The following is a 27,271-nucleotide window of genomic DNA, read 5'->3' as shown; positions in this document are numbered from 1 at the left end:
TCTTAGGGTTTGATGTCACTATTCCCAGAATCCGAACCCTTGTGTTCAATAGAGACTGTTGAGGTATTTGCTGATGCTATGAATCTCATTTACAAATAGATTTTTCCTCCGAAGATTCTAATAGAGTTGGGCCTTACACAACATTGGTGTCAAACGGAAGCAGACCAAATTCTCTCACATGATCATGGAATAGGAAATACAGCTTTCTGAAGCTCGTCCTTCATGTCAACTAGAAACCACAGGTCAATGAGCATACAGGAATTATCAGGCCATTTCTTCTTTCATCGATATCCTTGGTTCTGTTAATGCTTCTATTTAGAACTTTTCTTTGTAATAAGCGTGCAGATACTTGAAGACAATTCATTGCTCGTTCTGATCTAAAGACATCTAAATATTTCAGATGCTTTCCTTGCCACTGATGACATCTGGATGCTTTTAAAAAAAAATACCCACTTACTGAGGGTGTAACTGTATCATTTGAATAGTTGGATGAATACTTGTATTATATGGAGTAGTAATGATGTACCTTTAGTGTCTTAATGTGTGCCTCTCTGCTTATTGGCTTTACATAATGACTGCAGAACTCAGCATTTATGTGAAAACACGAATAGTTACAAAAGCTATTTCAAATAGATGTGAAAGATATTCTTTGTGGTATTGGACGGGAGTTTGAGGTAAATATTCTTTATGTGGGCAATTAAAAAAAGGGAAAACCATAGAACATTTCTGGAATGTATTTGCCAAGCAAATATTTTGGAAAACAGCCCAGAGAAACATGTTTAAGGCTGTGATTTTAATACGGAACTAAGGAAATGCTTTAATGCATCAGCTAAGCTCATGGATGGTGGTAATCACATCTGGTTTACCTCAAGCTATAGGAGAGAGAATGAAACTTAACAACAGAACAAACATCATGTGGCTCAAGTCGCATCTTTGGTGTGTAAGGATGTATGTGCGCATGCAGGGATTTTAATTGATTTTTAAACTTAAGTATTTCTGTGGCTCAGCAATCTGTAAATACAGACTGCTCTGTCACCTGTCTTTTCTTTATGATGTAGCCTGTGAATTTCATTGCAGGAATTAGACATTTTTATGGATAGGCAACTATTGCTGATTCCTTATTACATGACCAAGGAAAATAGGGATCTGAGTAGGGTAGTTGGACACAGAGTGGGATGTCCAAGGCGGGGACCTTCCCTTATACCACAGGTCCTGGCAAGCATGGGAACTATTGACAAGTTCTTTTTTTCTTTTTTTTTTTAATTGAAGAATAGGTGATTTACAATGTTTCAGGTGTACAGCACAGTGATTCAGTTATATATATATATATATATATATATATATATATATATATATATTTCAGATTCTTTCCCATTATAGGTTATTATAAGATATTGAGTAGAGTTCCCTGTGCTATACAGTAGGTCCTTGTTGTTTATCTATTTTATATACAGTAGTGGATATATATTAATCCCAAACTCTTAACTTATCCCTCCTCCCCTCCTTCCCCTTTGATAACTATAAGTTTTTTCTCTATGTCTGTGAGTCTGTTTCTGTTTTGTAAATAAGTTCATTTGTATCATTTTTTTTAGGTTCCACATATAAGTGATATCACATGGTATTTGTCTTTCTCTATCTGACTTTACTGAGTATGACAGTCTCTAGGTCCATCCATGTTGCTGCGAATGGCATTATTTCATTCTTTTTCGTGGCTGAGTAATATTCCATTGTGTGTATGTACCACATCTTGTTTATCCATTCGTCTGTATTGACGGGTTCCTTAAGCACAGCACCCAGCAAAATGCATTTCCCACATGATATATAGACCTGAAAGGTACTTGTTGATTTCCTCAGATTAATTTTTAAATCATAGCAAGGCTTCTTACTTCAGTTATCAGGCTTTTCTTGTTCTACTACTTGATGTCATTCCAGACATCATACTGCCTCTCCCTTTAGAACTGCTTTTGACAGCATTTTAAAACATCAGCTATTTCAATGTTCTTGATCCAGTGACTTAACCCAAGGTGGAGCCAGTCTGCTAAAATGTGTGGCAGGTCACCGCTGACGAATAACATTTCTGAAAGTGTTGCTTTGTTAGGTGTGGCAGCCTTTCATAAGTAAAGTTGGCAGCTACAGCAGTACCTGCCTAACTAGCAATTTAACCCAGTTTCTGTTCCAAATACATTTTCTATTTGGGAAAAAAAAAAAAAAAATATATATATATATATATATAATTTCCTTATCACTCTGGATGTAGCTAGGTGAGATGTTTTCACCAGATACTCGTTCTTATCAAAACAATTATTATTATAATATAATATATTCCCTACCCTTGGTAGGGAGCTTCAATACGTTCTCCAGTTTTAAAACTTTCGATGTTGATATTTTCCAAATTTCATAGGCAAGGGAATAGTCTTGTTTGCGGGTAACTCACTAAGTAAAAAAGTCCTTGCTGAGCCCGGCCCCAGAGTCCGTGACTGTGGTTTTCACCAGTGTGTGCAGGCGACTGCTCAGGGTAGCAACTGAATGCATTTTTGGATCTGAGTATAGACTTTTCTAGATAAATGTTTTTAGAAAGTCATTTTAATGAGAAAATCCTGCCCAACAAAGGAAATCCTATTTTCTCTTTTAAATCGCACTTCCCGAGTTTGGTGAGCAGGACAGAAATCTGACATGAGGTCTAATTCAACACAGCTGAAAATTTCTGCCCAAACACTCAAAAGTCTACGGGTTTTGATCATGAGGTGAGTTAAGCAAATTCTCTTTGAAATATTGCCTGACCGAGTTAGGGCTACCAAATCAGACATGCGTGGAGGGACGGTACGGAAGATTTAGGGCTCTTCCTGAGGCCGATAAAAGACGTGTTTGTGTGGAAGGGCTGGGGCAGGCGCACGGGACCTGACGGCTGCCCTAGAGGCAAGGAATTATCCCAGGCAAGGCTGCTCTCGGTTGCATCCAGGGAAAGGAACTGTTCAGAGAGGTCTTACTGTCTCTGCCTGGCTCTTCAGGGAGGCGGCCTTGGCTAAGGCAGGCTGAGAAACAGCATTGCTTCCTCGAGACCTGGCGAAAGAGAAGAAGTCTCCATTCCTTGCTTTGACAAATGTGTCCTGAGCGTCCTTTGAGAACTAGACAGGTGGCACTGGAGCTCCAGGGATGGCAGGACCTCATTCTGCTACCGTGTAGCTGGGGGGACAGGCAGGTATACACGTGTGGAAGAAGTTCTGTTCGTGGTGCTGGAGGAACAGTCCTAGCCCAGAGTTGAGGTGATAGGAGATTCAGGGATCCAGAAGCCTGCCTGGAGGAAGCCCTGCCTGCAGAGCTTCGAAGAGAGAGGGAGCATTTGCTAGGCAGAGGAGGGAAGAAAGGCTCCTTAAGAGCCCCTTTACCTGGTCCTGCTTCTTTCATTCTGGCCCATAGGGAAAATAGTTCCTCCTAGGGCTAAATGATGGAATGGATGTATAGAAAGAAAAAATAATAATGTGAATGGCTGAAAAGACTGCCTGATGGGACAGATTACTGGAGGGTTTTCAAAGCCACTTTGAAATGCCGAACAACCTGTACTTTATCCATTCAGGGTTGCAAATCCTACAAAACTCCATTTCAGCTAGGAATACCAATGACTTTGTAGTGGGTGACATTTTAATTTTTGAGTATCAGTCATGTAGTGATGTAGGGGTTTTTTTCTTGCCACATTTAATTTAATAATAAAGTGGAAGCCAACGTTACCAATTTCACGCTGAGAAGAGCCCCCGTGCATGAAGAGCTACTGGATGTGGTTCAGGGAATGTTCACTGGGAATCTAGCAAGGCAATGCGAGTGACGAGCAGTGAAGGCTGTCATATTCTTATTCAGAGGGAAGAAACTCACGGTCCTTCCCAAGTGACTCGCCTGCTGTCTTCTGCTTCCAGCCTTGTGTTTCATGGACATGGGGACCAAAAGTCCCTCGCTCATCACTTCATCCCACGTTGTCCTGGTTACCATAATCGCCACTTCTAGGTGATGTGTATCCAAGTCGTGGAGGGACCACCTAACTGGGTGAGGGTGAGCCTTCCAGGAATCAGAGCAGACGTTGCAGAGTCCTGAGGGAGGAAGGGAGGGGAAGAGACATCTTTAGGCTCTGTTTGCTTCTCTGATTTCTTTCTGTCATCACTTTGTAGCTCCCTCATTCCCACCCTGGGCCAGCCCAACACAAATCCCTTTCTGTGTTTCCCCCCCCAAGTCAGATCCAGAGGAAAGAGCTGGCTAGATGTGGGGAGACCTGCATCTTGGACCCCAAGCCACCACTTTCTCCTTGTGTGACCTTCAGCAAGTCACAGGGCTCTTGGAGACGCCTTCGATGTGTGTGTAAGGGGGAACTGAACTAGATGGGGCTGAGGTCCCTAGCCCCCCGCCAGCTCCAGTTCTCTCGGCTTCTAGGTATGAAGGTGCTCAGGGAAGGGCTCGTGACATTCTTAGCAGCCCTGACTGAGGCGGCCCTTTGTAAACGCTGGCATTTGATGTCCTGGGAAACAGGTGGGAGCGAAAATGAGGGGCTCCACTTTCTTGCAGTTACATCCCAAGCTGGGGCCTCCAGAGCAGTGCACCTGACTTACAGTTCACTATTTTGGCTTAAAGAGAAATGCCGCTGTTTCTGAAGATCTATTGAAGGACAAGTTGTTTTTTTTTTTTTTATAAATTTATTTTATTTATTTATTTATTTTTGGCTGTGTTGGGTCTTCATTGCTGCGCACGGGCTTTTCTCTAGTTGCAGCGAGCGGGGTCCACTCTTCGTTGTGGTGCGAGGGCTTCTCTTGTTGCAGAGCATGGGCTCTAGGCACGCGGGCTTCAGTAGTTGTGGCAGGTGGTCTCAGTAGTTGTGGCTCGCAGGCTCTAGAGCACAGGCTCAGTAGTTGTGGCACACGGGGTTAGTTGCTCCGCGGCATGTGGGATCTTCCCGGACCAGGGCTCGAACCCGTGTCCCCTGCATTGGCAGGCGGATTCTTAACCACTGTGCCACCAGGGAAGCCCAGAACAAGTTTTTTGAAAAGAAGTTTCCTCTCTGTTAAGCAAGCAAACAAAAGCCCTTCAATAGCTCCTATTTCCCTTTTTATTTTTAACATTCCACTCTGGCTTAGACAAATAATATGGATAAAATTAGAGACTGGGGTAGAATTGACAGTAAAGCTCCCTGCTTTCCTGCCAGGGGGGTCTCTGCAGAGTGAGCCGAAAACCCACTGGCTTAAAAGGACACACTTGAGAAAAGTGTTCTCACAGCAAGAGAGAAACCAGTGGTAACAGGCTTTATGCCTCCTGAAGAGGAGACCTGCCATCCCGGGTGACTGTAGCACACACTCATGTTCCCAGGAGGATGCAATCATTTAAAGAGGGCGACGATTTTGTCCTTCATCCCAGGCAGTGAGTGTGCCCCCAAGGGGGGATGTGAGATCCCGAGACAGGAATTCACTCGTGTCTTACCCTTCTGCCTCTTGTGATGGAGCATTTTGCTGTGCTGTGTCCACTAAAGAGTCATTTTCCCCAAAGCTAGAAGGAAGCAAGATCCCATTGGTTACATCGTAAGCAAATATGGTGTTCAGGATCTGCGCCTGCACATTCGACCAGGAGCCAGGGATCTGGGGACCAGTGACCAACAGCGGTGGCCACTCATTGAAATCTCTTTCTTGCACTTCTCAGCCTCATAGCCACAGTTCTCAGCCGGCTCCCCACCCTGAGACAAGTCTGAGCCTTAGCACTTTAGTGAACTTCAAGATCCGGTCGGTCTAGGGACTGGTGAGGGAGTACTTCCTGCTAGCGTTTTGCAAAGGTCCCGTCCATCCAGGCAGGCTCCTGTGTGGGGTATACCCATGTATCCTGCTGTTTTAGCTACTATGGCTGCATAACAAATCACCCCCATTTATATGCATGAATCCATGGGGAGGGCTGTCTGCCCCATAATGTCTGGGTGTTTGCTGCATAACTTGAAGGTGGAGCCTGGGATTGTCTGAAGGCTCAGTTCCTCCCGTATGTGGCTGTTGGCTGGGTCCTTAGTTGGGGCTCTCAACCAGATGCCTACCAGGTGGCTTGGGCTTCCTCACAACATGGAGACTGGGTTCCAGGGCAAGTGATCTGAGAGACGTATCACCTATTATGATCTAGCTTTGGAAGTCAGGCATGTCACCTCTACCGTGTTCTTGTCATCGGAGGATCCTTAAAGGCCCAGCCAGGTTCAAGGGGGAGAAGTAATAAACTGTCTCTTGACAGCAGAGAGGAAAGGTTCTGAAGGCCATACCACTGTGGCCGCACACACACTCCGCCATGCCTGGGCACAGCATGGAAATGACAAGGAAGTTCTGCCCGGCCCCTCCAGGGTAGGGTTCACAGGCAGGACCTCTACAACTTTGTCCACCTGATGCTCGCGACTCTGGTCCAGTCCTGCCCTCGGTGGACAGATGGGATTTCTCTGGATGGAGCAGAATTTTTCATCAGATTGATAAAATATGTAAATCTGCCCTCTCATCAGCTGTCACTTCTCAGTTTAGGTCTTAAACTAATTTCATTCCCAAGATTCCCTGTGAGAGCATTATGGTAAAGCCATAAACCACTCAAATAATACTCACCCAGGTCACACTCAGTATCCTTTCAGTACAGGATCAGGATCTGTCAGTAGTGGTTTGTGCAGGAACTTGGTGGAGATTCTGTAACTTGGAGGAGCAGCCCTACGAGAGAATGCCAATCAGATCTTCTGTTACTGGTCAGAGAATCTTGATCTCGCTGAGTTTGTTTCCTTATGCCTCTTTGTGCTTTTTAGTCTTTTTTATTTTTTTATTGAGGTATAGTTGATTTGCAGTGTTGTGTTAGTTTCAGGTGTACAGCAAAATGATTCAGTTATATATATATATATATATAAAACATTTTCCATTATAGGTTATTATAAGATATTGAACATAGTTCCCTGTGCTATACAGTAGGTCCTTGTTGGTTATCTGTTTTATGTAGAGTAGTTTGTATCTGTTAATTGCATACTCCTAATTTATCCCCCCCCCCTTCTCCTTTGGTAACCATAGGTTTGTTTTCTATGTCTTGTGCTTTTTAATCTTTAAAATTGTTTTTTAAAAATATTCAGTTGCATTTCTTCCATACTTTTCCATTATGGCTTGAATTAGTGTTCTTAGTAACTTTCTTCTTTACTATTTTTCAGAGATGTGGAAAATACAACAAAGTATAGAAAAGAAAAGAAAAATGTGCTATAATGCTGCCCCTTCAAATAATTGTTAATATTTTAGTGCTTTGCCTATTTGAGTATTTCCTCATCATTAAATATTCCTGTATTAAAATGGTTTTAATGGCTAAATACAAATTGAATATACCAGGACTTATTTTAACCGTCCCCTTTATTGTTGGGCATTTATGTTATTTCCTCTTACTTGTACTCAATGCAATTACTTTTGCATTACTAAAATAATAATAAATTATTATTTAACATATATGATAGACATTTTCTATATTTATTTAAAATGATTAATAAAAATTATTTAAATTTAAATATATAAATTTTCTTTTTGATAGGTTCCAGAAAGGGGAATATTGGATCATAGAATATAAACAGTTTAAAGTTTTGCTACATGGTCTTAAATTACTTTCCCAAATTCATACAATCACTATCAATTTGTACATAATTTTAAAAGGAAAATAGGCAGGGATTATGTGTTTGGGGGAAGATGTAAAGACATATTTTAAATGGATTTAATTCAGCTTTGATTTCTATTTGTTTTAGCCTTAAGATAAGGATTGAATCATTTGATTCCATCGAAGAGTGTTTTACATTCCTTGGTTCCACGTTCTGATTCTATGCTTTTTTGTCTCTTTTAAGTGTATTCTCAGTCATATATATTTTCCCACTACCACTGTATTTTTTTCCTTCGTGTATGACTTGTGGTTTCACTGCTGTCAATCATTTTTCTCCAGATGTTCTTTTTCTTCATGTCTCATTTAGTTCATGCGTGACTATGGCGTTACTCATTGCCCATTGTCTTAACTTCCATGTAATTTGTCTACTCCATAATTCTGCATCTTTGAATGATAATGTTACTACTTTTAGGATCAGTAAAATACATATGTATATGTGATTTTTATGTATTTGCTGTTTTCTCATCATCACTGCTATGGTCAATTCTGAACAAACCTTCACGTGTGCTTCACATGCCTTCTTGTGTAATTGTGTCCACTGATGTAGTTGACCATTTGGGATATAAACTTTAGGGCATTCTGGAGTTGATATAGTGAATGTTAAATTGCATATCTGGATTAAATGGTTATTCTTGGGCTCCAATTATAATATTATATAACTCATGGCCTCTAAGGACTTTTGAAATATCACCACACCTGGGGATTTTGTTGTTTTTGCTGGGCATTAATTGTAGTTTTTGTAGTAACTCTGCAGTTTAATCTGAATATCTATCTTAATTGTTTTTCCTATGCAAAATTCTTTTTAGTATGCCTTCTAAGACTTTCACCATTAGATGGGAAAATATTAGTTTTACATTTGGTTACTTCTAAATTCTGAGCTCACTTTTTGCTGATTATTTATTTATTATATTTTTATTGAGATATAACTGTTGATTTGATACATTTATATATTGCAATTGATGACCACTGTAGCTTTAGCTAACACCTCTGTCATGACACATACTTATCATTTCTTTTTTTGTGGTGAGAACATTAGGTTTGACATAAATACACTAGCATGTGGAAAATAGGTAGCTAGTGGGAACCTGCTGTATAGCACAGGGAACTCAGCTTGGTGCTCTGTGATGACCTAGTTGGGTGGGATGGCGGGGGGAAGGAGGTCCAAGAGGGAGGGGATGTGTGTATGCGTATGGCTGATTCACTTCACTGTGCAGCAGAAACTAACACAACACTGTAAAGCAATTATACTCCAATAAAAAAAAATCTAGTCTCTTAGCATTTTTTAAGTATGTAATTCAGTATTGTTGACTATAATCACTATGCTGTGCATTAGATCTCCAGAATTTATTCATCTTCTAACTGCAAGTTCATACTCTTAACATCCTTTCTCCAACTCCCCTACCCCCAGCCCCTGGCGACCACCACTCTACTCTCTGTTTCTCCAAGTTCAGTTTTTTTAGATTCCACATATAAGTGGCATAATACAATATTTGTCTTTCTCTGTCTGGCTTATCTCACCAAGCACAGTGCTGCTTTTTTCCTTTGCCTTTATTCTAAGATTCTCTCTTTTCTTTCCTTATTTTCTTGACACTGTTTATTCTTTTCGTTTAAAAATCCATGGCCCTCTAGATGCCAGGCATTACCCTGAGGCCCTGCCCACAGGGAGTTTACAATCACTTGTGAGAAACTGACTCGTGTCAGAATCTGTGCTACAGGTGGAAGCACTGTTTGGGGCCTTGAAGGAACCGCTGGGGTTCAGACACGGATGGAGGAGGGGGCACAGGCAAGAAGACTCATGTGACGGAAGGCAGTGGGGTCAGTTCCAGGTGGCACAGGTTTGGTGGTACATAAGAGAGCAAAGGGCACTGAATGAAGTGTGGGCCTAGCGCCAGGTTGTGGGAGGGCAGGGTTCCGACTCTGCTCTGCGGTGGCTTTTCTAAATTGAAATATAGTTAATTTACAATGTTGTGTTAGTTTCAGGTGTACAGCAAAGTGATTCAGATATATATATATATATATATATATATATACATATACACATATATCTATTCTTTTTCAGATTATTTTCCATGATAGGTTATTATAAGACATTGAATATAGTTCCCTGTGCTATACAGTAGGTCCTTGTTGTGTATCTATTTTATACATAGTAGTGTGTATATGTTAATCCCACACTCCTAATTTATCTCCCCCTCCCTTTCCCCTTTGGTAACCTTAAGTTTGTTTTCTATGTCTGTGAGTCTGTTTCTGTTTCATAGGTGAGTTCATTTGTGTCATTTTTTTAGATTCCACATACAAGTGATATCATATGATATTTGTCTTTCTCTGTCTGACTTACTTCACTTAGTGTGATCATCTCTAGGTCCATCCATGTTGCTGCAAACGGCATTATTTCATTCTTTTTTATGGCTGAGTAATATTCCATTGTATATATGTACCACATCTTCTTTATCCATTCCTCTGTCGATGGACATTTAGGTTGCTTCCACGTCTTGGCTATTGTGCATAGTGCTGCAGTGAACATTGGGGTGCGTGTTTCTTTTCGAATTAGAGTTTTCTCCAGATGTATGTCCATGAGTGGGATTGCTGGATCATACAGTAACTCTATGTTTAGTTTTTAAAGGAACCTCTCTACTGTTCTCCATGTGGTGGTTTTGGATAGGAAAGTGACATAATGAGGGCTCTCTGCTGGTTCATGTGTGGAATACAAGTATGAAGGGGAAACATTGGAGAAGGAGGGAGCTCCCAGACTTGGCTATTCATTCATGGAACAAATGAATGCCATGTGCCTACCATGTGTCGGACACTGTGCCAGGAGCTCTGGACCCAGCAGCAAGCAAGACATCGTTGTCCGGGCTCTTACAGGGCTTGACATTCAGTGTCCCTGCTTTTATGGGGCTTAACGCTCTGGTGAGGGAGAGGGAAAATCAATACCTACGCCGGCAGTGGCAGCAGCTGTACATATAATACACACCTCGTGGCATTGAAAGTCTCCTTAATATTCTAGCTTTCAGGGGCTGTGGCCAGCATGTGAACACCGTTCAGCGCCCTATTAGATTCCTGTACCCCTAGAGGAGCATCTCTTTGTCCTCACAGGTCAGCTCAGTTGCTCTTGTGACTTGCCCGGTCCCTCTTTGGTTAGCGTTCCTATTTTAGTGTGAGTTTGCCCATGGATGCAGCTTGAAGACACAGGCTTCCCCTTTGATAAATCCACTTTAGGGGTTGATGTACTGGAAATAGGTCTTTGAAATGACCGGATGAGGGAGGTCAACCGCGGAACTATGTAGACACAGCTTATCATTCGGTAATAACCTGAAATTGCCATTCTCAAGAATGACCTCCAGGGAAGACAGAGGTTCTGGCATGATTCTAATGGGGTGCAGGAGATGGTGGAGCTCTGTAAGGGGAGTCTTCCCTTTGTGGACCATTGGATAAATCACAGATGTGTTCACAGCCCTGAAAAAAAATCTAAGTTTATGAGTGATCTTTTTCTTTTTCTCTGGCCAGGAATCTTACGTCCTTTCGGCAGAACTTGGAGAAAAATGTGAAGCCATTGGCAAGAAGTTATTATACTTAGAAGATCAACTTCACACTGCAATCCATAGTCACGATGAAGATCTCATTCATATCCTTTTTCTCCTGCAGATTAAGCACCTGTTAGGTTATTTTGTAAAAGAAAGTCTTAAAAAATTATACCGTTTCCCCATGCCTCAGCAGATGGAAACAAATAGATACTCCTGGTATTTAGAGTTCAACACACCTCAGATCCCTGAGATTATTCAGTATGCGATGTTTCCCTCTAGTTTTTGGTAAGTCAGCATTTTTGATTATTAAACCTGACTGCTAAAAATTAGCAGTGATGTTCAGACGTGCACACAAGGAGGCCAAAGAAAAATGTAGTTTCAGGGGCTGTGAAGCTGGGTTTGTGGGGCTCAGATGGTTGTGGGTCTGACTGCCTCAGTTTTCCAGGGGCGTTCTGAATACTGAGAAACCCAAATCCATCTTTGGTTTTCTTTTCCGTACAATTCTGCCATATAATGGGCAGGAGAGTGTCACAACTAACAGGACTTTGGATCACTCCTTTGTACGAGATTCAGTGCATTTCCTGTCACATCTGCAAATAACCTTTATCAAAACTAGTTGCCAGTGAGCAAGATGGCACAAGAATCTACTAGCTTAGGCGTGCATCCCGGTGAAGTACTGAATCACATCTAGATATGTACATGCGTTCGGTTTGTCCCTGGTTAGTTCTTTTGAGGGCAGATGGGTGGGTGCAAGACAGATGAAGGCATATACAGCCCCATTCTGTATTTTGTTTGGTTACTTAATCATAAGCTGACACTTCTCTAGATGAAAGTACTTCTCTATTCATTCATCCCTTCTGTTCAGTAGTGTGACTTTTATTAGATGTATTTGTGAGAAATGTAGCTATTTCGGACTTTGCTTCTCATTGCTGTCTTACTTTTCAGAATTCTAGTTCTTACCATGCTTTATCGGGAGTCTGTGTGTGTGTGTGAATGTATGTGTATGTTTAAGGAGCTTTGAATGGTCAAGGATTAATCTTAATCACAAGTATTCAGATCCACGGTTTAATGACAGATTCAATGTTGCGTTTCCTTCCTCCTTACAAACTTAAATCTTTTGCCTTGCTTGTTAAACTTAGCAGGAGATTTTTTCAACTTAATCAGTGATTATTTTCACATGGCTCAAGGTGGATTTTCAAAAGCAGACATTCTGTTTTTCGTAACTCCCTGCCCCTTACAAACTAGTGTTTAAGCTCTTATTAAAAAGTTGGCCAAAGAAACAGTAGAAACATTTTTGTTCTGCACTTTTGTTTATTCCACGTTCATGGATCACGCAGAATTGAGCAGTTGTAAGGTGGCACGGCCTCCAGCAGATGGGCAAGTAACCGGCTGTCAGTACCTGGGAGCAAGGCCCTGCAGAGGACCAGTGCATACAGAGGGGTTCCTGTCTGCAGTCTAGCAGATGCGCTTGTTCCTCAGTGGGAAATCCCTCCAGCTTGTGGTGGGCTCAGGTAGCAGTTCTGAGAGCTGCAATCAGGGTCTGTGTTAGTCTCTTGTTTAGAAATTTTCCAGAAGGTTAGTTTGATTCTAGGGAATGGGGTTTGCTCCTGAATAGGTTTGGCTGGTGGGGAAGAGGCTGAGAAGAGACAGAGCTGTGTATAAATAAGATGCTTTTAGCACAGGGAGATCAGCTCGGTGCTCTGTGACCACCTAGAGGGGTGGGGTAGGGAGGGTTGGAGGGAGGGAGACACAAGAAGGAAGAGATATGGGAACATATGTATATGTATAACTGATTCACTTTGTTATAAAGCAGAAACTAACACACCATTGTAAAGCAATTATACTCCATTAAAGATGTTAAAAAAAAAAAAAAAAAGATGCTTTTAGTTTTCCCACAGCCATTCCAAGCCAGATTCAGGAGCGGTGGGAATCACAGAGAGTGGATAAAGCCTCTTGAAGCATCTGTAAAGTCAGATAATAACATGTACCTCTAAGGTTTTCATTTGGGCTAAATGAGGTTATATGCAGAAAATATGTTTAATATAGTTCTTATACATGGTAAAGTGCTTGGTTTTAGGTAGAAAACCATTCACAGTGTCTGTGTCACAAGCTCAAACATCCCGTTTATAGATGAGGTTTCAGGGTAGGTTGATTCAATCATGTTGTAATAAATCCTTGAAAGAATTGATTGGTAACTACACAGTGACTTATATGAAAAGTCATTTAATTCTAATAAAACTGCCGTAGACAGATAGGGATTATTTTTCCTACTTGATAGTTGAGAAAACTGAGGCTTAGAAATTACGTGGCTGGTCCAAGGTCATTTCTGATGAGGGGCAGAAACATCCATCCACCAGCCCCGTGGTCCTTCACGGCCAATCAGCAGGCAGCTATGCCTATAAGTAGCTGGACAGGCCTGTTCTGTGGAACATACAGTGACTATAAAAATGTTAAGCTATAATAAAAGTTGTTTAGTGAAGTTATGTTTATTGAGAATTTTGCTGATCCTTGCTGAGATAAGTGAGGACATAGAGGGGACATGTCAAACCAGGGTTGGGAAGCCCTGGTTTAGGTACTGAAATCACTCCACCCCCCAAAAAATCTCTACACCACAGTATGGATTTTGACCCAGACTTTCCTCTGAAACCGTGGCTTTGTCCTGTGTCACTGATTGATAGTAAATACACAGAAGGTATCTTTGAATTCTAACAAAGCAGCACTTAGTTTCAAGTGGAACTCGGTGCCCTAAGATAGAAAGACATATTTACAAGGCTCTGCGGAGGCTTCTTACACAAACCAAAGCCCTTGTGTCAAATGAGAACTTATCTAGAGATTCCAAGAGGCTGCTGAAATCCTCTGGCCAAACTCCGACTGGTTTGTGTTTCCATTCTTGATCAAAGAGACAAAGCTGAGTGCAGTTGAAAGAAACAGCTTGCCGTCAGCAACAGGAAAGAATTTCCCAGCAAGTGTAATATTTTTGTTTGATTCCATTAAGGACTCTGCCAGAGCCTCCTGTTCAAAAGCTGCGGAGTGAACGTGATTCATGTGTGTCTACATCAGTGTCCGTGTCCAGAAGATTCAAGCCTTGGACACTCCAGATGTTCATTCTCCGTGTGGAAGGCACGGAGCTTTGCACAAACCGTTTCGTGTGAGAAGGGCCCTGGTAGTGTGGCATCAGCAGAGGGTGGGCCAGTCACCAGCAGTGGGGTTGAGTTTCCCAACAGATCCTCTGGGTATCCTGACTTAACATCAAGGCCATGGGCCGCTGGCTGGGAGTCTTTCGCTTTTATGAAGAAGACACTGGATTGCCAGATCGGAGGAGGGAGAGAAGACAGGCCGTGTCTCTTCATCATCCTGACAGGCTCACTGAATTACATGTAGCCAAATAACACCACCAGCCCGTCAGCCACCGCGGGGCGAGCATCTGAGCAGAGTCTGCACTATTAATTGGAAGAGCTGGCGTCTCAGAGGTGACTCATGCCTGGTGTCTGAGGCGAGGATGGGAGGTGTGACTTCACTGCCACTCAAGCCGGGATCTTCAGGAGCATTAGTCTGACTCTCTAGTATAATTTCACAGTCATCTGGGATCCTAATGAGCAGTTGTGTGTTGAAAAACATTTTGAGTGGATGGAGTGGTTCCTCCCTGTTTATAATGCTTTAACTGAAAACCATCTAGGTTAGGTGGATTTTTCAGCAGGGGGTTTTTCCTTTCCCTTTCAGCTTCTACAACACACTTTCAAAAGGAAAGAAGGACACGTAGGATCAGGACACTGGGCATCTTTTGGAGCCCCCAGGGCAGTTCTGCTCACCTCTGAGTCATAGATAAGACAGGGGCAGACTTACTCTGTTTGTGGTTCTATTTGCATTCATGTCCAGGAAACTCTCCTGGAATTCCGTTCTTTCTGTTTATTGGGAACACGTGGTGCCCAATCGATTAGTTGTGGTGGTGCTTGATGGCATGCAAATGCTCTAAATACATCCAGGCTCTTGCACCAACACCGCATCCCCTTAGGAACCCTTGCTTGGTTCAGCTTTCAAAGGTGCAGCTGTAACAAAGGGAATGGGAGTTTGAGGCGCTTTTGCTCTGCCTCCTTGGAAATGCTTTCTGCTTCTAGGGCTAAAGAGCTGGAAGCGGGATTGTGACCATCACGGAGCTCCACAGTTTCACAGATGAGAAAACTGGGACCCTAAGAGGCTGCTGTTTGAACACTGTGTACACTGGGCTGATACGCATATGGTGGCCGGTGCACTTCCCTTTGGCTCCCATCAAAGGGAGTGGGGCGAGAAGAGGAAGACTTGGAGCCTCACGGTGGGGGAGAGAGGAGGGAGCCTAGGAAAGGGTGTGGGCACCGGGCTTCTGCTGCTGGCTTAGCCCTATGTGGGCACCACAGGGAGGGCCCCTGTGCAAGCATCACATCCACTGAAGCAGGTCGCGTGTAGGCGGGGCTCTCCTCTTCGCTCTTCAACAACTGTGTCCCTCACCTTTGGCTTTGGGAATGAAAGAAAATTCCCAGGACTGTGGCCGTAGGAGCTGCAGAGGAATCACTGCTGATATGAAGAAATAATTGAGCAAATGGGTAGCTGTTTCAAAGGACGTACTGTTGTTTCTTTTGGAAGCAAACTAGTTCAGGGCAGATGAACTGAAGACCTACTTTTGACCCAGCTACTAAAATGATCGCTTGGCATCTCAGCTGGCGGTAAAACACTCAACTGTTTTTATATATGAACAAAAGACCCCTTTGAGAGAATTTGAGGATCTTTGCATATGGCTGCCCTAAAAGACAGTATTGTCTAACCACTGCAAGACATCTGTGAAACATGCCTTGCTGTCTTATGCCTTGCTCATTGCAAACACGGTCTGCACAAGTTTACTATCAAGAAGTATGATCTTATTTGCAAAGCAGAAATAGAGACACAGACGTAGAGAACAAACGTATGGCTACCAAGGTGGGAAAGGGACGAGGGGTGGGATGAACTGGGTGATTGGGATTGACATATATACACCATTGATACTATGTATCAAATAGATAACTAATAAGAACCTACTGTATAGCACAGGGAACTCAATGCTCTGTGGTGACCTAAATGGGAAGGAAATCCAAAAAAGAGGGGATATATGTATGGCTGAGTCACTTTGCTGTACAGCAGAAATTAACACAACATTGTAAAGCAACTATACTCCAATAAAAATTAATTTTAAAAAAAAGAGAAAAAAAAAAAAAGAAGTAATGCTCTTGCCTAATATGGGTGTAGTCTATCCCAAGGTGGTCTTGGGTTCAAAGGTGTTTTTAAAGATGTTGGCATGTCAATCCTTGTGCCACCGTTGTAATTAGTGTGCAAATTTTCTTAGGTGCCACAGATGTTTGGTGGCATATCTGTTACACATACTTAGCTAGAGAGGTTTCTACGGCACAGGCGTTCGAAGAATCATTTAACTCTTTTGAGACCTATTCTCGCACTTAGATGCAGTGTGCACCTCTTATACACATAAATTCCAGTACCGGAGTTTTACTTTATTTCCTCAGCACTTTGACAAAAAACAATGAGCTTATTGGAGGAGCAATCAGAAAGTCCAACTCTAGTAGTCTTAAGATTTTGGTTAGATGTATCCAATGGGATAGTTTATCTTTCTATAAATCAGTGAGAAAACGTTGCAAAAATGTTTGTAAAGATATCTTTTTCAGTATAACCTCCAAGTGCACATCTGCAGCCCGGACCTCAGACTCACGTCTGCTTCCTCCTCAACATCTCCACTTGGCTGACAAATGGGCTTTTCCAACTTCACGTGTCCAAACTCCAGTTCCTCCCCACTCCCACCCCCCCCCCCAAAACCCTGACTCATTCCCAGTCTTCTCCTTCTTGATCAATTGCAAGTCTATTTTTCCAGTTCGTTGCTTAGATAAAAAATCTGGGAGTCATTCTTGCTGCCTTTTCCTTCCTTCACATCTCACCTCTATTCCGTCACATATGCCGTTGGCTCCATCTTCAAAACATCCAGAATCTGACCATCTCTCACCACCTCCACTGCCACCACCTGGGACCAAGCCATAAACTTTTATGGCCTGAATTATTGCAAAATCCTCCTCTTATCGCCAGGCTTCTGCCCTCGCATCCTTTAATCTACTAACGATTAAAGCAGCCAGGGAGAGCACGTCTCTCCCCGGCTCCAAACCCTGCCATAGCTCCATCTCACGATCTATGCGCATGCCCTTGTGTGTTTATTTTCTTCTCACTCAGTGGCACAGAAGCCCCATGATGGCAGTGACTTTGTTCACTCCCCTACGTCCCATGTCTAGAACATTTCGTAGCACACAGTAGGAGTTGTGAAATGTTTGAGTATTTGATCGAATGAAGGAAAGAGTGAGGATCTCTATCTACATGATTATTTTCCCAACTGCTAGATGGGAAAATGTTTCTTCTTTTTTTTTTTTTTAAAGCTTTTTAAAATTGCTGAATCAGAATAATAGATTAAATTAAGCCTATCCTAATACTTAAGAGTTGTGAAAAAAATATTTTTAAAGATACTTCTCTTAAGATATTTCTAAATTATTTTCACTAAATGCTTAATCTGCTTTTTTATTTTTAAAATTTTAATTAATTTATCTTTTTATGAAGTATAGTTTATTTACAATGTGTTAGTTGCAGGTGTACAGCAAAGTGATTCATATATATAGTCAGATATATATTCGTATATATATATTCAGATATATATTCATATGTATATATATATAGATATATATATATATATATATATTCTTTTTCAGATTCTTTTCCCATATAGGTTATTACAAGATATTGAGTATAGTTCCCTGTGCTATACAGTAGGTCCTTGCTGATAATCTATTTTATATATAGTAGTGTGTATATGTTACTCCCGAATTCCTAATTTATCTCTCCCCCCCCTTTCCCCTTTGGTAACCATAAGTTTGTTTTCTATGTCTGTGAGTCTGTTTCTGGTTTCTAAATAAGTTCATCTGTATCATTTCTTTTAGATTCAACATGTAAGTGATATCATATGATATTTGTGTTTCTCTGTCTGACTTCTCTTAGTATGATAATCTCTAGGTCCATCCACATTGCTGCAAATGGCATTACTTCGTTCTTTTTTATGGCTGAGTAGTATTCCATTGTCTATATGTACCACATCTTCTTTATCCATTCCTCTGTGGATGGACATTTAAGTTGCTTCCATGTCTTGGCTATTGTGAAAGGTGCTGCTATGAACATTGGAATGCATGTATCTTTTTGAACAAACACATTGATTGAACTATGAAAGGATGCATGTCCATTGTGAATATTACAGAAGTATGAAAAAAAAAAAGGCTCCATCTCCCTCCCAGTACCAATGTCTAGGAGAAGTCCACCCCTGTGTCCTCCTAAGGTGCTTTTCCAGCTAGAAATGGCTTATCTCTATTGTCCTTTTTTTTTTTTTTTTTTGCAAAATTACGATCATTCCATACACATTGTTCTACAACTTGCTTTTCCCCCCTCACTCCACATTTTATCCTGGACTCTCTTTCATATAAGCACATTCAAAATGTTTTGGAACTCACATGTAGTATGGAATCATACAAGCAGGTTGGTTAGAGGGAAGTATTTCGTAAATAAAACATGATTTTAATCATTTTGATGATGATTACCCCATAGGTTCTAAAGGAGGTTTCCAGGATTTCTGAGGTCTGGCCCTACTTAGACAGAACAACCTCTGCTATTTTAGTAAATAAACCTTAAATCTCATCTCACAGAAGGCACTATACTCTCACAAGAAAAAATATTTCTTTTAACCCTAGCCCTGTGAAGACGGTATGGGAATCTGCATTTTACGAGTGAGACGATGAAAGCATTCGATGGTTTGCCAGGTTCCAGAGCTGGGGTCTCATCCTCAAATCCCCCTGCTTCTCACTCCTCCCTGTGTCCCTGGAGATTGTTGTCTGAGGGGCTGATGTGTTATATAACTTAGTCTTTTTCTTTTGTGGCTTCTGTCTCACTCTCTTTTTACAAACCTTTTCAGTGTGTTCGGCCAGTGCTAGAAGTTTTACGAGTTCTCTAAGAAGCAGTTCAGTCTGGTTCAGTTTCTCTCTCGAAAAACCTTGGTCGTCATTCCACATATTACAAAGCGGGACCTGTAGTCCCAGGCTGCATATCAAAGGTAACGAAGTCTCGGGAGTTTGTCAAGATTCATAAACTGCTTAAGCTCTACGCTTATTCTTTATAAATGTAGCATAACTTTGTGATTAATTTGCAGCTTGGTGTTCGGTCTGGGACCACTTATGCTCTTGCTTGTATAAAGTCATATGTGTTTTCACTAAAGATTAACAGAGCTGTTCAGAGAAATGCAGGAAAATGAAGTCTTTTAAAAAAGAAAAAAGAAAAAACAAGTATTGGGTACTTTCTTCTCTTGCCCCACCTCTTGCCCATCTCCTCAACCCCATCCTCATTCCCCTCAAGTTCAAGTGCAAGGAGTGAATCATCATAGTAGGTGTATGTGAATTACATAAATGATGAAGTCTGGTGAGGATTCAAGAGGATGAAAAGCCGCCAGAGGCTTGTCAAGGTGGCTCAGCATTTTTGCTTAGGTGAGGTTCATTTGCATAATTCCCAGGATCCTCTGGAGTTCCTTATTTAAAAAAGAAAAAAGAAAGCTTTCCATAGTCGTAACCTAAAGGTATCTCTTTCTCTTGACATTGCATTGACATTGTACTTAAATAAAACCACATTGTAGTAGGTGTGGACAGTCTGTGAGTGGGAAGATTTCTGCAAACTACTTTTCCCAAAGCTTTCTGTTTTCTCCACATCTGATCTAGTAATATTTAAGTGGTCTGACCTCTTGTGACGATTTAACAGCATTTAAGTGGTGTCAACATATTTCTGTGTTTCCTCTTAGTTCCTGTTAGATGAAGTTAAATTAGTTTGCTTATTAAGTTAAAAGAATTCAATCCATCACTCATCCTATATTTATCTTAGGATTGTTCTGACTACAGGTACAAAAGGGAAAGAACAGAGGCGCCTGACAATGGATAGACAGGAAAATCACTGTTGGTTAAAGGTTCCCCAGCTTAAACCCCTAGAAGAGAGCTCATCTTTTAAGAGAATGATGGGCATATTATTTATTCCATATAATTATTCACTGAGTTCTCTATGATTGTTTTATTTACATGAGAAACAACTTTACAGGTTATGAAACTAAAAACCCAACCATTTAAAGAAAAACCAACCAGCCAACCAACCCAGAAAAGGCAAGCTCCCTGCACTCCGTCAAATCTCCAAGGCCCCGAATGGCTATTTTACAAGCACCTGGGAGTATAATAACACGTGACAGCAGATTAGAACCTAACGGGGTTTAGGAGTCACTGTTTCCTGCGAAAACAGGTTCAAAGTGATTTGCACAAGGTGACAAGGCTGGCGGATGACCAGTAGGGACCGTTAACTCATCGCTCGGAGTCTGGTTGTATGGTGGCCCCCAATCCTGGAGCTCTGATTCCCAGCCTTCTGCCGTCTCCACGGTCAGAGCATTTGGATGTGACAGTTGCCCTTCCCCAGCCTGGGGCTGAGCAGGAATACAGTCACGCCGACCATATTCCGTGGGGCATCCCCCTTTGCCATCTGTCTCGGTCTAAGAGCTGACTCTTCCTTTTCCTTTTGGAAACCTTACTTGAGATAGTGAATGACCTCAGGCCTCGTAGAAATTGCAATTGCTCTTAAAAGAAGCGTAGCATTGGTGTTAATATTTAATGCCTACACTTTGGAGGAACTTGAAACTGCAATTAGAGGGGGCGTTCCCATCTGCTTCCAGCAGGCACGTGGCTCTTACCAGATCCCTGAGAGGCTGCAGAGGGCCGCCTGTCACCTTCGCCTGTGTTCCTTAACAACGTGTGCACAGAGTCTCAAGAGGGAGCTCCAGATGGTGAAGGAAACTCTGCAGGCCATGATCCTGCAGCTCCAGCCAGCAAAGGAGGCGGGAGAGAGGGAGGCCGCAGCTTCCTGTGGGACAGCTGGTGTCCGGGAAGCACCGGCCTGAGGCGTCACAGGATGGGGGAAGGAGGGTGAGTGACGGCGTCATCACCGTGGGTGCTGCGGGGCCTCTCCCACCTCCTCTGCATAACCAATGTGCCCGAAACAATTACGGAGACGGACGTCGCCCAGCAGAAGAGTGGTCCGCTCTCCCGAGGCTGAGATCGGGGGGTCTGCAGATTGGAATAGGCAGGGGGAGTGAACTGCCGGTTTTCTTGTAAATGTCAGTCCGAGGCACCTTTACTGTGTCATTAACTGGAGCATCTTGCACAGGACTTGAAAAATCTTTCCATTTCAGCCCCCATTCGACAGAAGTTGGGGTGATTTCTGCTAGAAAGATGTCTCTTTTCCTGTACCATCTTGCTTTCTGATGCAATTAAAATATCTCCTGATTTAAGAACTTATAAAAAAGAAACCATACATGTCTCTCTTATCATACCCATTACACCTTCCTACAGGCACATGATATAAGGGAGCTAATTAACCCCAGAATCTGGAATTAACAGCTTTTCACCTTAATTTCCCCTGTGATTCTCTATAATCTCAGAAGAATTAAGATGAAAAATTCCAAAAGATATATATTTTTTAAAGAGACAGACTATCTATCTCGTGTAGCCCTCTGGTTGTCCTGTTCTGGCACTGCCTGTCTCTCCAGGATGTGTCCCTAATGTTTCATCAGGACATTCTGAAATTCACCCACAATGAGAGCAGGAAGGGAGTGAGGGGCATGAATTGGTCAGGGGACATGTTTAAACATTTAATCCTCTCCTATTTTCCCTTGAACCTGTTTCACTTAGTGTCAGGCAGGACATGGATATAGAAACCTTCAATGCAGAAGAGTATTCAGTGAGGCAGTGCAGTACTCAGTTCATCAGTGCTGTACTCAGTGAGGCAGTGCCGTACTCAGTTCATCAGTGCTGTACTCAATGAGGCAGTGCAGTACTCAGTTCATCAGTGCTGTACTCAGTGAGGCAGTGCTGAACTCAGTTCATCAGTGCTGTACTCAGTGAATCAGTACTGTACTCAGTTCATCAGTGCTGTACTCAGTGAGGCAGTGCTGAACTCAGTTCATCAGTGCTGTACTCAGTGAATCAGTACTGTACTCAGTTCATCAGTGCAGTACTCAGTTCATCAGTGCAGTACTCAGTTCATCAGTGCAGTACTCAGTGAGGCAGTGCTGTACTCAGTGAATCAGTACTGTACTCAGTTCATCAGTGCAGTACTCAGTTCATCAGTGCAGTACTCAGTTCATCAGTGCTGTACTCAGTTCATCAGTGCAGTACTCAGTGAGGCAGTGCTGTACTCAGTGAATCAGTACTGTACTCAGTTCATCAGTGCAGTACTCAGTTCATCAGTGCAGTACTCAGTGAGGCAGTGCTGTACTCAGTGAATCAGTACTGTACTAATTGAGGCAGTGCGGTACTCAGTGAATCAGTGTAGTACTCAGTTAATCAGTGCTGTACTCAGTGAGGCAGTGCTGTACTCAGTGAATCAGTACTGTACTAATTGAGGCAGTGCTGTACTCAGTTCATCAGTGCTGTACTCAGTGAATCAGTACTGTACTAATTGAGGCAGTGCTGTACTCAGTTAATCAGTGCTGTACTCAGTGAATCAGTGTAGTACTCAGTTAATCAGTGCTGTACTCAGTGAGGCAGTGCTGTACTCAGTTCATCAGTGCTGTACTCAGTGAATCAGTACTGTACTCAGTTCATCAGTGCAGTACTCAGTTCATCAGTGCAGTACTCAGTGAGGCAGTGCTGTACTCAGTGAATCAGTACTGTACTCAGTTCATCAGTGCAGTACTCAGTTCATCAGTGCAGTACTCAGTTCATCAGTGCTGTACTCAGTTCATCAGTGCAGTACTCAGTGAGGCAGTGCTGTACTCAGTGAATCAGTACTGTACTAATTGAGGCAGTGCGGTACTCAGTGAATCAGTGTAGTACTCAGTTAATCAGTGCTGTACTCAGTGAGGCAGTGCTGTACTCAGTGAATCAGTACTGTACTAATTGAGGCAGTGCTGTACTCAGTTCATCAGTGCAGTACTCAGTTCATCAGTGCAGTACTCAGTGAATCAGTACTGTACTAATTGAGGCAGTGCTGTACTCAGTTCATCAGTGCTGTACTCAGTGAATCAGTGTAGTACTCAGTGAATCAGTACTGTACTCAGTGAGGCAGTGCTGTACTCAGTGAATCAGTACTGTACTAATTGAGGCAGTGCTGTACTCAGTTCATCAGTGCTGTACTCAGTGAATCAGTGTAGTACTCAGTTAATCAGTGCTGTACTCAGTGAGGCAGTGCTGTACTCAGTTCATCAGTGCTGTACTCAGTTCATCAGTGCTGTACTCAGTTCATCAGTGCTGTACTCAGCAACGTGGGGCACTGTCGGCCCCTCCCTGCTGAGGCAGCTGTAAAACAGGCTGAGCTCACCAGGCAGCGCCCCTCAAGGTGCCCTGAGGAAGGCAGCCTTGAGAGATGCCCCACAGTCGCACGGCTCTCCTTGGCGTGAGTCCCTTTGGGAAGTGTGCCATGCCACCACCCGCTTGGAGACCACGGCGCAATGAGCATATCAGCCTGTGGAAATGCTCGGAATGAGGAAACCCTCTTGTTTCTGTCTAACCCCGAACTCCCCACGTTTAGTGGAGCGTAGGGTTTTTTAAAATTTAAATTCTATTAATATTCCCTCAGTCTAGTGCTGTGCAGCACTGCATTCTCCAGGAGCGTCGTGGTCCAAACGCTGAGTTACATCACTTATGTATGCGTTAGAGATGAAACTCAGAACCTTTGCAGTGTTGGGTTGATAATGACTTGCCGCAGTTTGTAAGTGTAGTTGACTAACTGGTCTTTTTGTGCTTCTGTCTCCTGGATACTCACAGGAGTAGTGATGCCCTCTGCCTTCATCAGGATCCATGGACACTAGACAATCTTTGTCATTTCCTGAAGTCATGCTGCCATTTCCGGAAGGCAGCTGGTGCTTTGCTCACCCTTCCGTGCTGTGCTGTGCTTCCGTCAGGAGATGGCCCTGCTTAAGCCAGCAAGTGGCCACAGTCCAGAGAACAAAGCAAAAGCACAACATTGTGAATTTTCTGATTGTTATTTCCTACAATTTTCTGTTGAGCATTTAAAAATAGATACTATACATATTTTAATAATAAGTATAATTAGTTTGTTCCAGGAATGCTTGGTTTTGCAATGATGGAGCAAATTCCTGAATGATTTATCATGTCTAAAAAATAATTACGTACTAGTCGTATGGCACATGGAATTCTTGAATCCTTGAATTAATTCCAGTGAAGCAAAACTTGGAAAGAGTCAGGGTTGTCTCTAATGAATCCCTACTTTGAGAAGTGTCATTTTAAAAAGCCCCACAAGGCATCTTAACAGTCACTAACCCAAGTGTTTTGTATTACTCAGGCACCATCATGAATAATTCTGTGAGGTTATGACGTATTTGAAAATTCTGGAAGCTAATGACTGTCTGAGTGTGCCCCAAATAAGGGTTCTCCGGTGGCCCCAGTGGGCAGCATGTCCATCTCCTTGTTGAGATGCCGGATCAAGGCAGGTGAATGATGCTACAGCTCATCTGCTGTCTGTGCTGGTGTCAGAGGCAACCAGGAAGCCTGTACAAGGCCAGCGTGATTCCTCTGGCCACATGACCTTCTCAGGACAAGCCCCTCTTCTTCCACTGTGACCCCAGAAGACCCAGGACTGTGTATCCCAAATCATTATATAGGGCAGTTTCTATCAGGGCAACATAAGAAGAGATCAGGGCTTGAACTTAAAAGCCACAAAACAATAGCAATAAAAATCCAAGCTTTTATGGAGACAGTCAAGACCACAAGCACAAGTGCAGGTGGGAAATGATGCCTTTGGGTCTGATTTCACTGTGGCACCATGCGAGAGAATCAATGATAGATTACATGGTCCTCCACGCTGAGATGCTAGCATCCAAATGCCACCCATTTATCTTCCGCCAGCCCGAGCGTGTTCTCAGTCAGGGACACTCCCGGTTCCTTCCAACTTCCTGAAATTTCAACATCAAAATGATCTTCCTCAAATCAGGTGAGCATGTATATCAGCGGTCCCCAGCCTTTTTGGCACCAGGGACCGGTTTCGTGGAAGACGATTTTTCCACAGCCTGGAGGTGGGGGGATGGTTCAGGTGGTGATGTGAGGGATGGGGAGCGATAGGGAGCGGCAGGTGAGCGCAGGCTCACCTGCGGCTCCCCTCCTGCTGCGTGGCCCGGTTCCTAACAGGCTGTGGACCAGCCCCGGTCCACTGCCCAGGGGTTGGGGACCTCTGATGGATATCGTATTGGAAACTTTTCTTCCTGTGCTGTAAGGCTGGTTTCCCCACCCCAGGAGCACGGAAGGGCTCACACGTGTGCGCTGGGACTGTCCCAAGACCTTTGTAATCATTATCATCTGACTTCTTATTCCGACCTTATGGGGTAGGTGTTTGCACATGAGGAACTTGAGCCTTAGGAGACCAATGAACTTCCCCCACGGCACAGAGCTGCTGAGCGGGGGACCAGCAGCAGCCCTTAGGGATAGGTAGACCGCCCTTAACTATGCTCTTCCTAAAGTGCCTTTAATGTCTTTCTGGGACTGTGAGCCACGGAGCTTATTTGTTCCCTTAAGAACTCATGGTCACCGTGGGAGTCCTGACTGGAGAATCAGAGAAACCGAGCCTGGGGGAACCCTGGCTTCCCACACCCCCAGGTGAGCCCCGCTGCTCTGTGGCCATGAAGTCTAGGCTCAGACAGCCTTCAACAGACCTACCACCCACCACTGTCCTAACCAACCCTTCATTCCCCATCCACCTCAAAAGCCATGCCAGGAACAACCACTTACTGCCTGACGGCAGGCAGATTTTCTTGAAAACCCCCATCTAATTGGTATTTTTCAGAAAACATTCAAGAAAGCAACATTGCACTCATTGTTTAATGCCTTCTTGAGAGATGATTTCGGTGCTCTTATTTTGAATACCCTCACCTTACCTAATCTTTGAATTTTGTCATGTAATTTATTACTTCATGAAACTTACTTTTGGTATGTGAAACTAAAACTGTTATCCAAGCCATCGTGCACCTTTAACATTTTTTTTATCTTCTGGAGTGTGGATGACAGAAAAATGTATCAGCTTTCCTCATCTCATCTTTCTGTTACAGGATGATTCATTGTATGGTTACTTAAATCACACCAAATGTTTCTAATAAATCAATGCTTTGAAGTTGTGTATGTGTTTACTTTCAGATATTAACCAGTCAGAAAATGATGGAATTTTCTATTCCAGACCCTTTGAGGAAATTGAAAATAACATTACCACTAAGTGGGGAACAGGACAGGGTGCCCACTAACACCAGTGGAAATATTTTACTGGAGATACTGGCTAATTCAGTTAGGCAAGAAAAATAAATGAGAGTTACAATCTGGAAAGGAGGAGATACAACATTAATAATGACAGATGATGTCTCTGTAAGCCAGACAACCTAAGAGAATTAACAAAAACACAAACACAAAATTTATTTACACAAATAACTCAATCAACTTACCAAAATCAATAGGCTTTACATATCCAAACAATAATCAGAAGATAAAGTATAAGAAAAGACCCGAATTTCAATAGCAACAAAAAAGAAAAAACCACTAGGAACAAATTTAAATAAGAAACGTCTAAGTCTTAGATGAAGGAAATTTTAAGATGAAGAACACAAGAGAAGAATAAAGAGGAAGACATGCGAAACTTTTGGGTAGGAAGTCATCATAAATTGTCAAATCTCTGTAAATTAATTCATAAATATTACCTGATCCTGAGTCACGAATGTCTAGCTATTCCCAGTATCCATTCTCTGCTTCATCCTTTCTAGCAATTCTTCATCCAGGTACTTGAACTACAGATGTACTTACACACTTGCAGAATTGCCATGTGCATTTATACTGTTTGTGGGTTTGCTACAGCAGCAAACCCACAGCTAAGCCTGTAAATGCCTCAAGGTTATGTAATTGAAACCTGAGGATGACCGATCATAAACAGACAATTAGGCTTTGAACCGTAGCCAATCAATACTCCCCTTT

General features: G+C 42.6%; 1 protein-coding gene across 9 annotated transcripts in view; it reads left to right on the top strand.

Annotated features, from left to right (window-relative positions):
- Positions 1–20,847, top strand: part of DISC1 (DISC1 scaffold protein) — a 346,324-nt gene extending 325,477 nt beyond the window's left edge. For 8 of the 9 annotated variants that reach the window (XM_082407588.1, XM_082407593.1, XM_082407597.1 and 5 more), the window contains one exon: positions 11,170–20,847. In XM_082407588.1, coding sequence (XP_082263714.1) covers positions 11,170–11,475 — 306 coding nt within the window. In that variant the 3' untranslated portion in view covers positions 11,476–20,847. The remainder of the gene's footprint in view (positions 1–11,169) is intronic. The other variant, XM_082407603.1, reaches the window with a different exon arrangement.
- Positions 20,848–27,271: the final 6,424 nt, after the last annotated feature.

Source organism: Balaenoptera borealis (genome assembly GCF_965194805.1).
Source record: "Balaenoptera borealis genome assembly, chromosome: 10".
Taxonomy (NCBI): Eukaryota; Metazoa; Chordata; class Mammalia; order Artiodactyla; family Balaenopteridae; genus Balaenoptera; species Balaenoptera borealis.
This window is presented reverse-complemented; position numbering and strand designations above follow the sequence as displayed.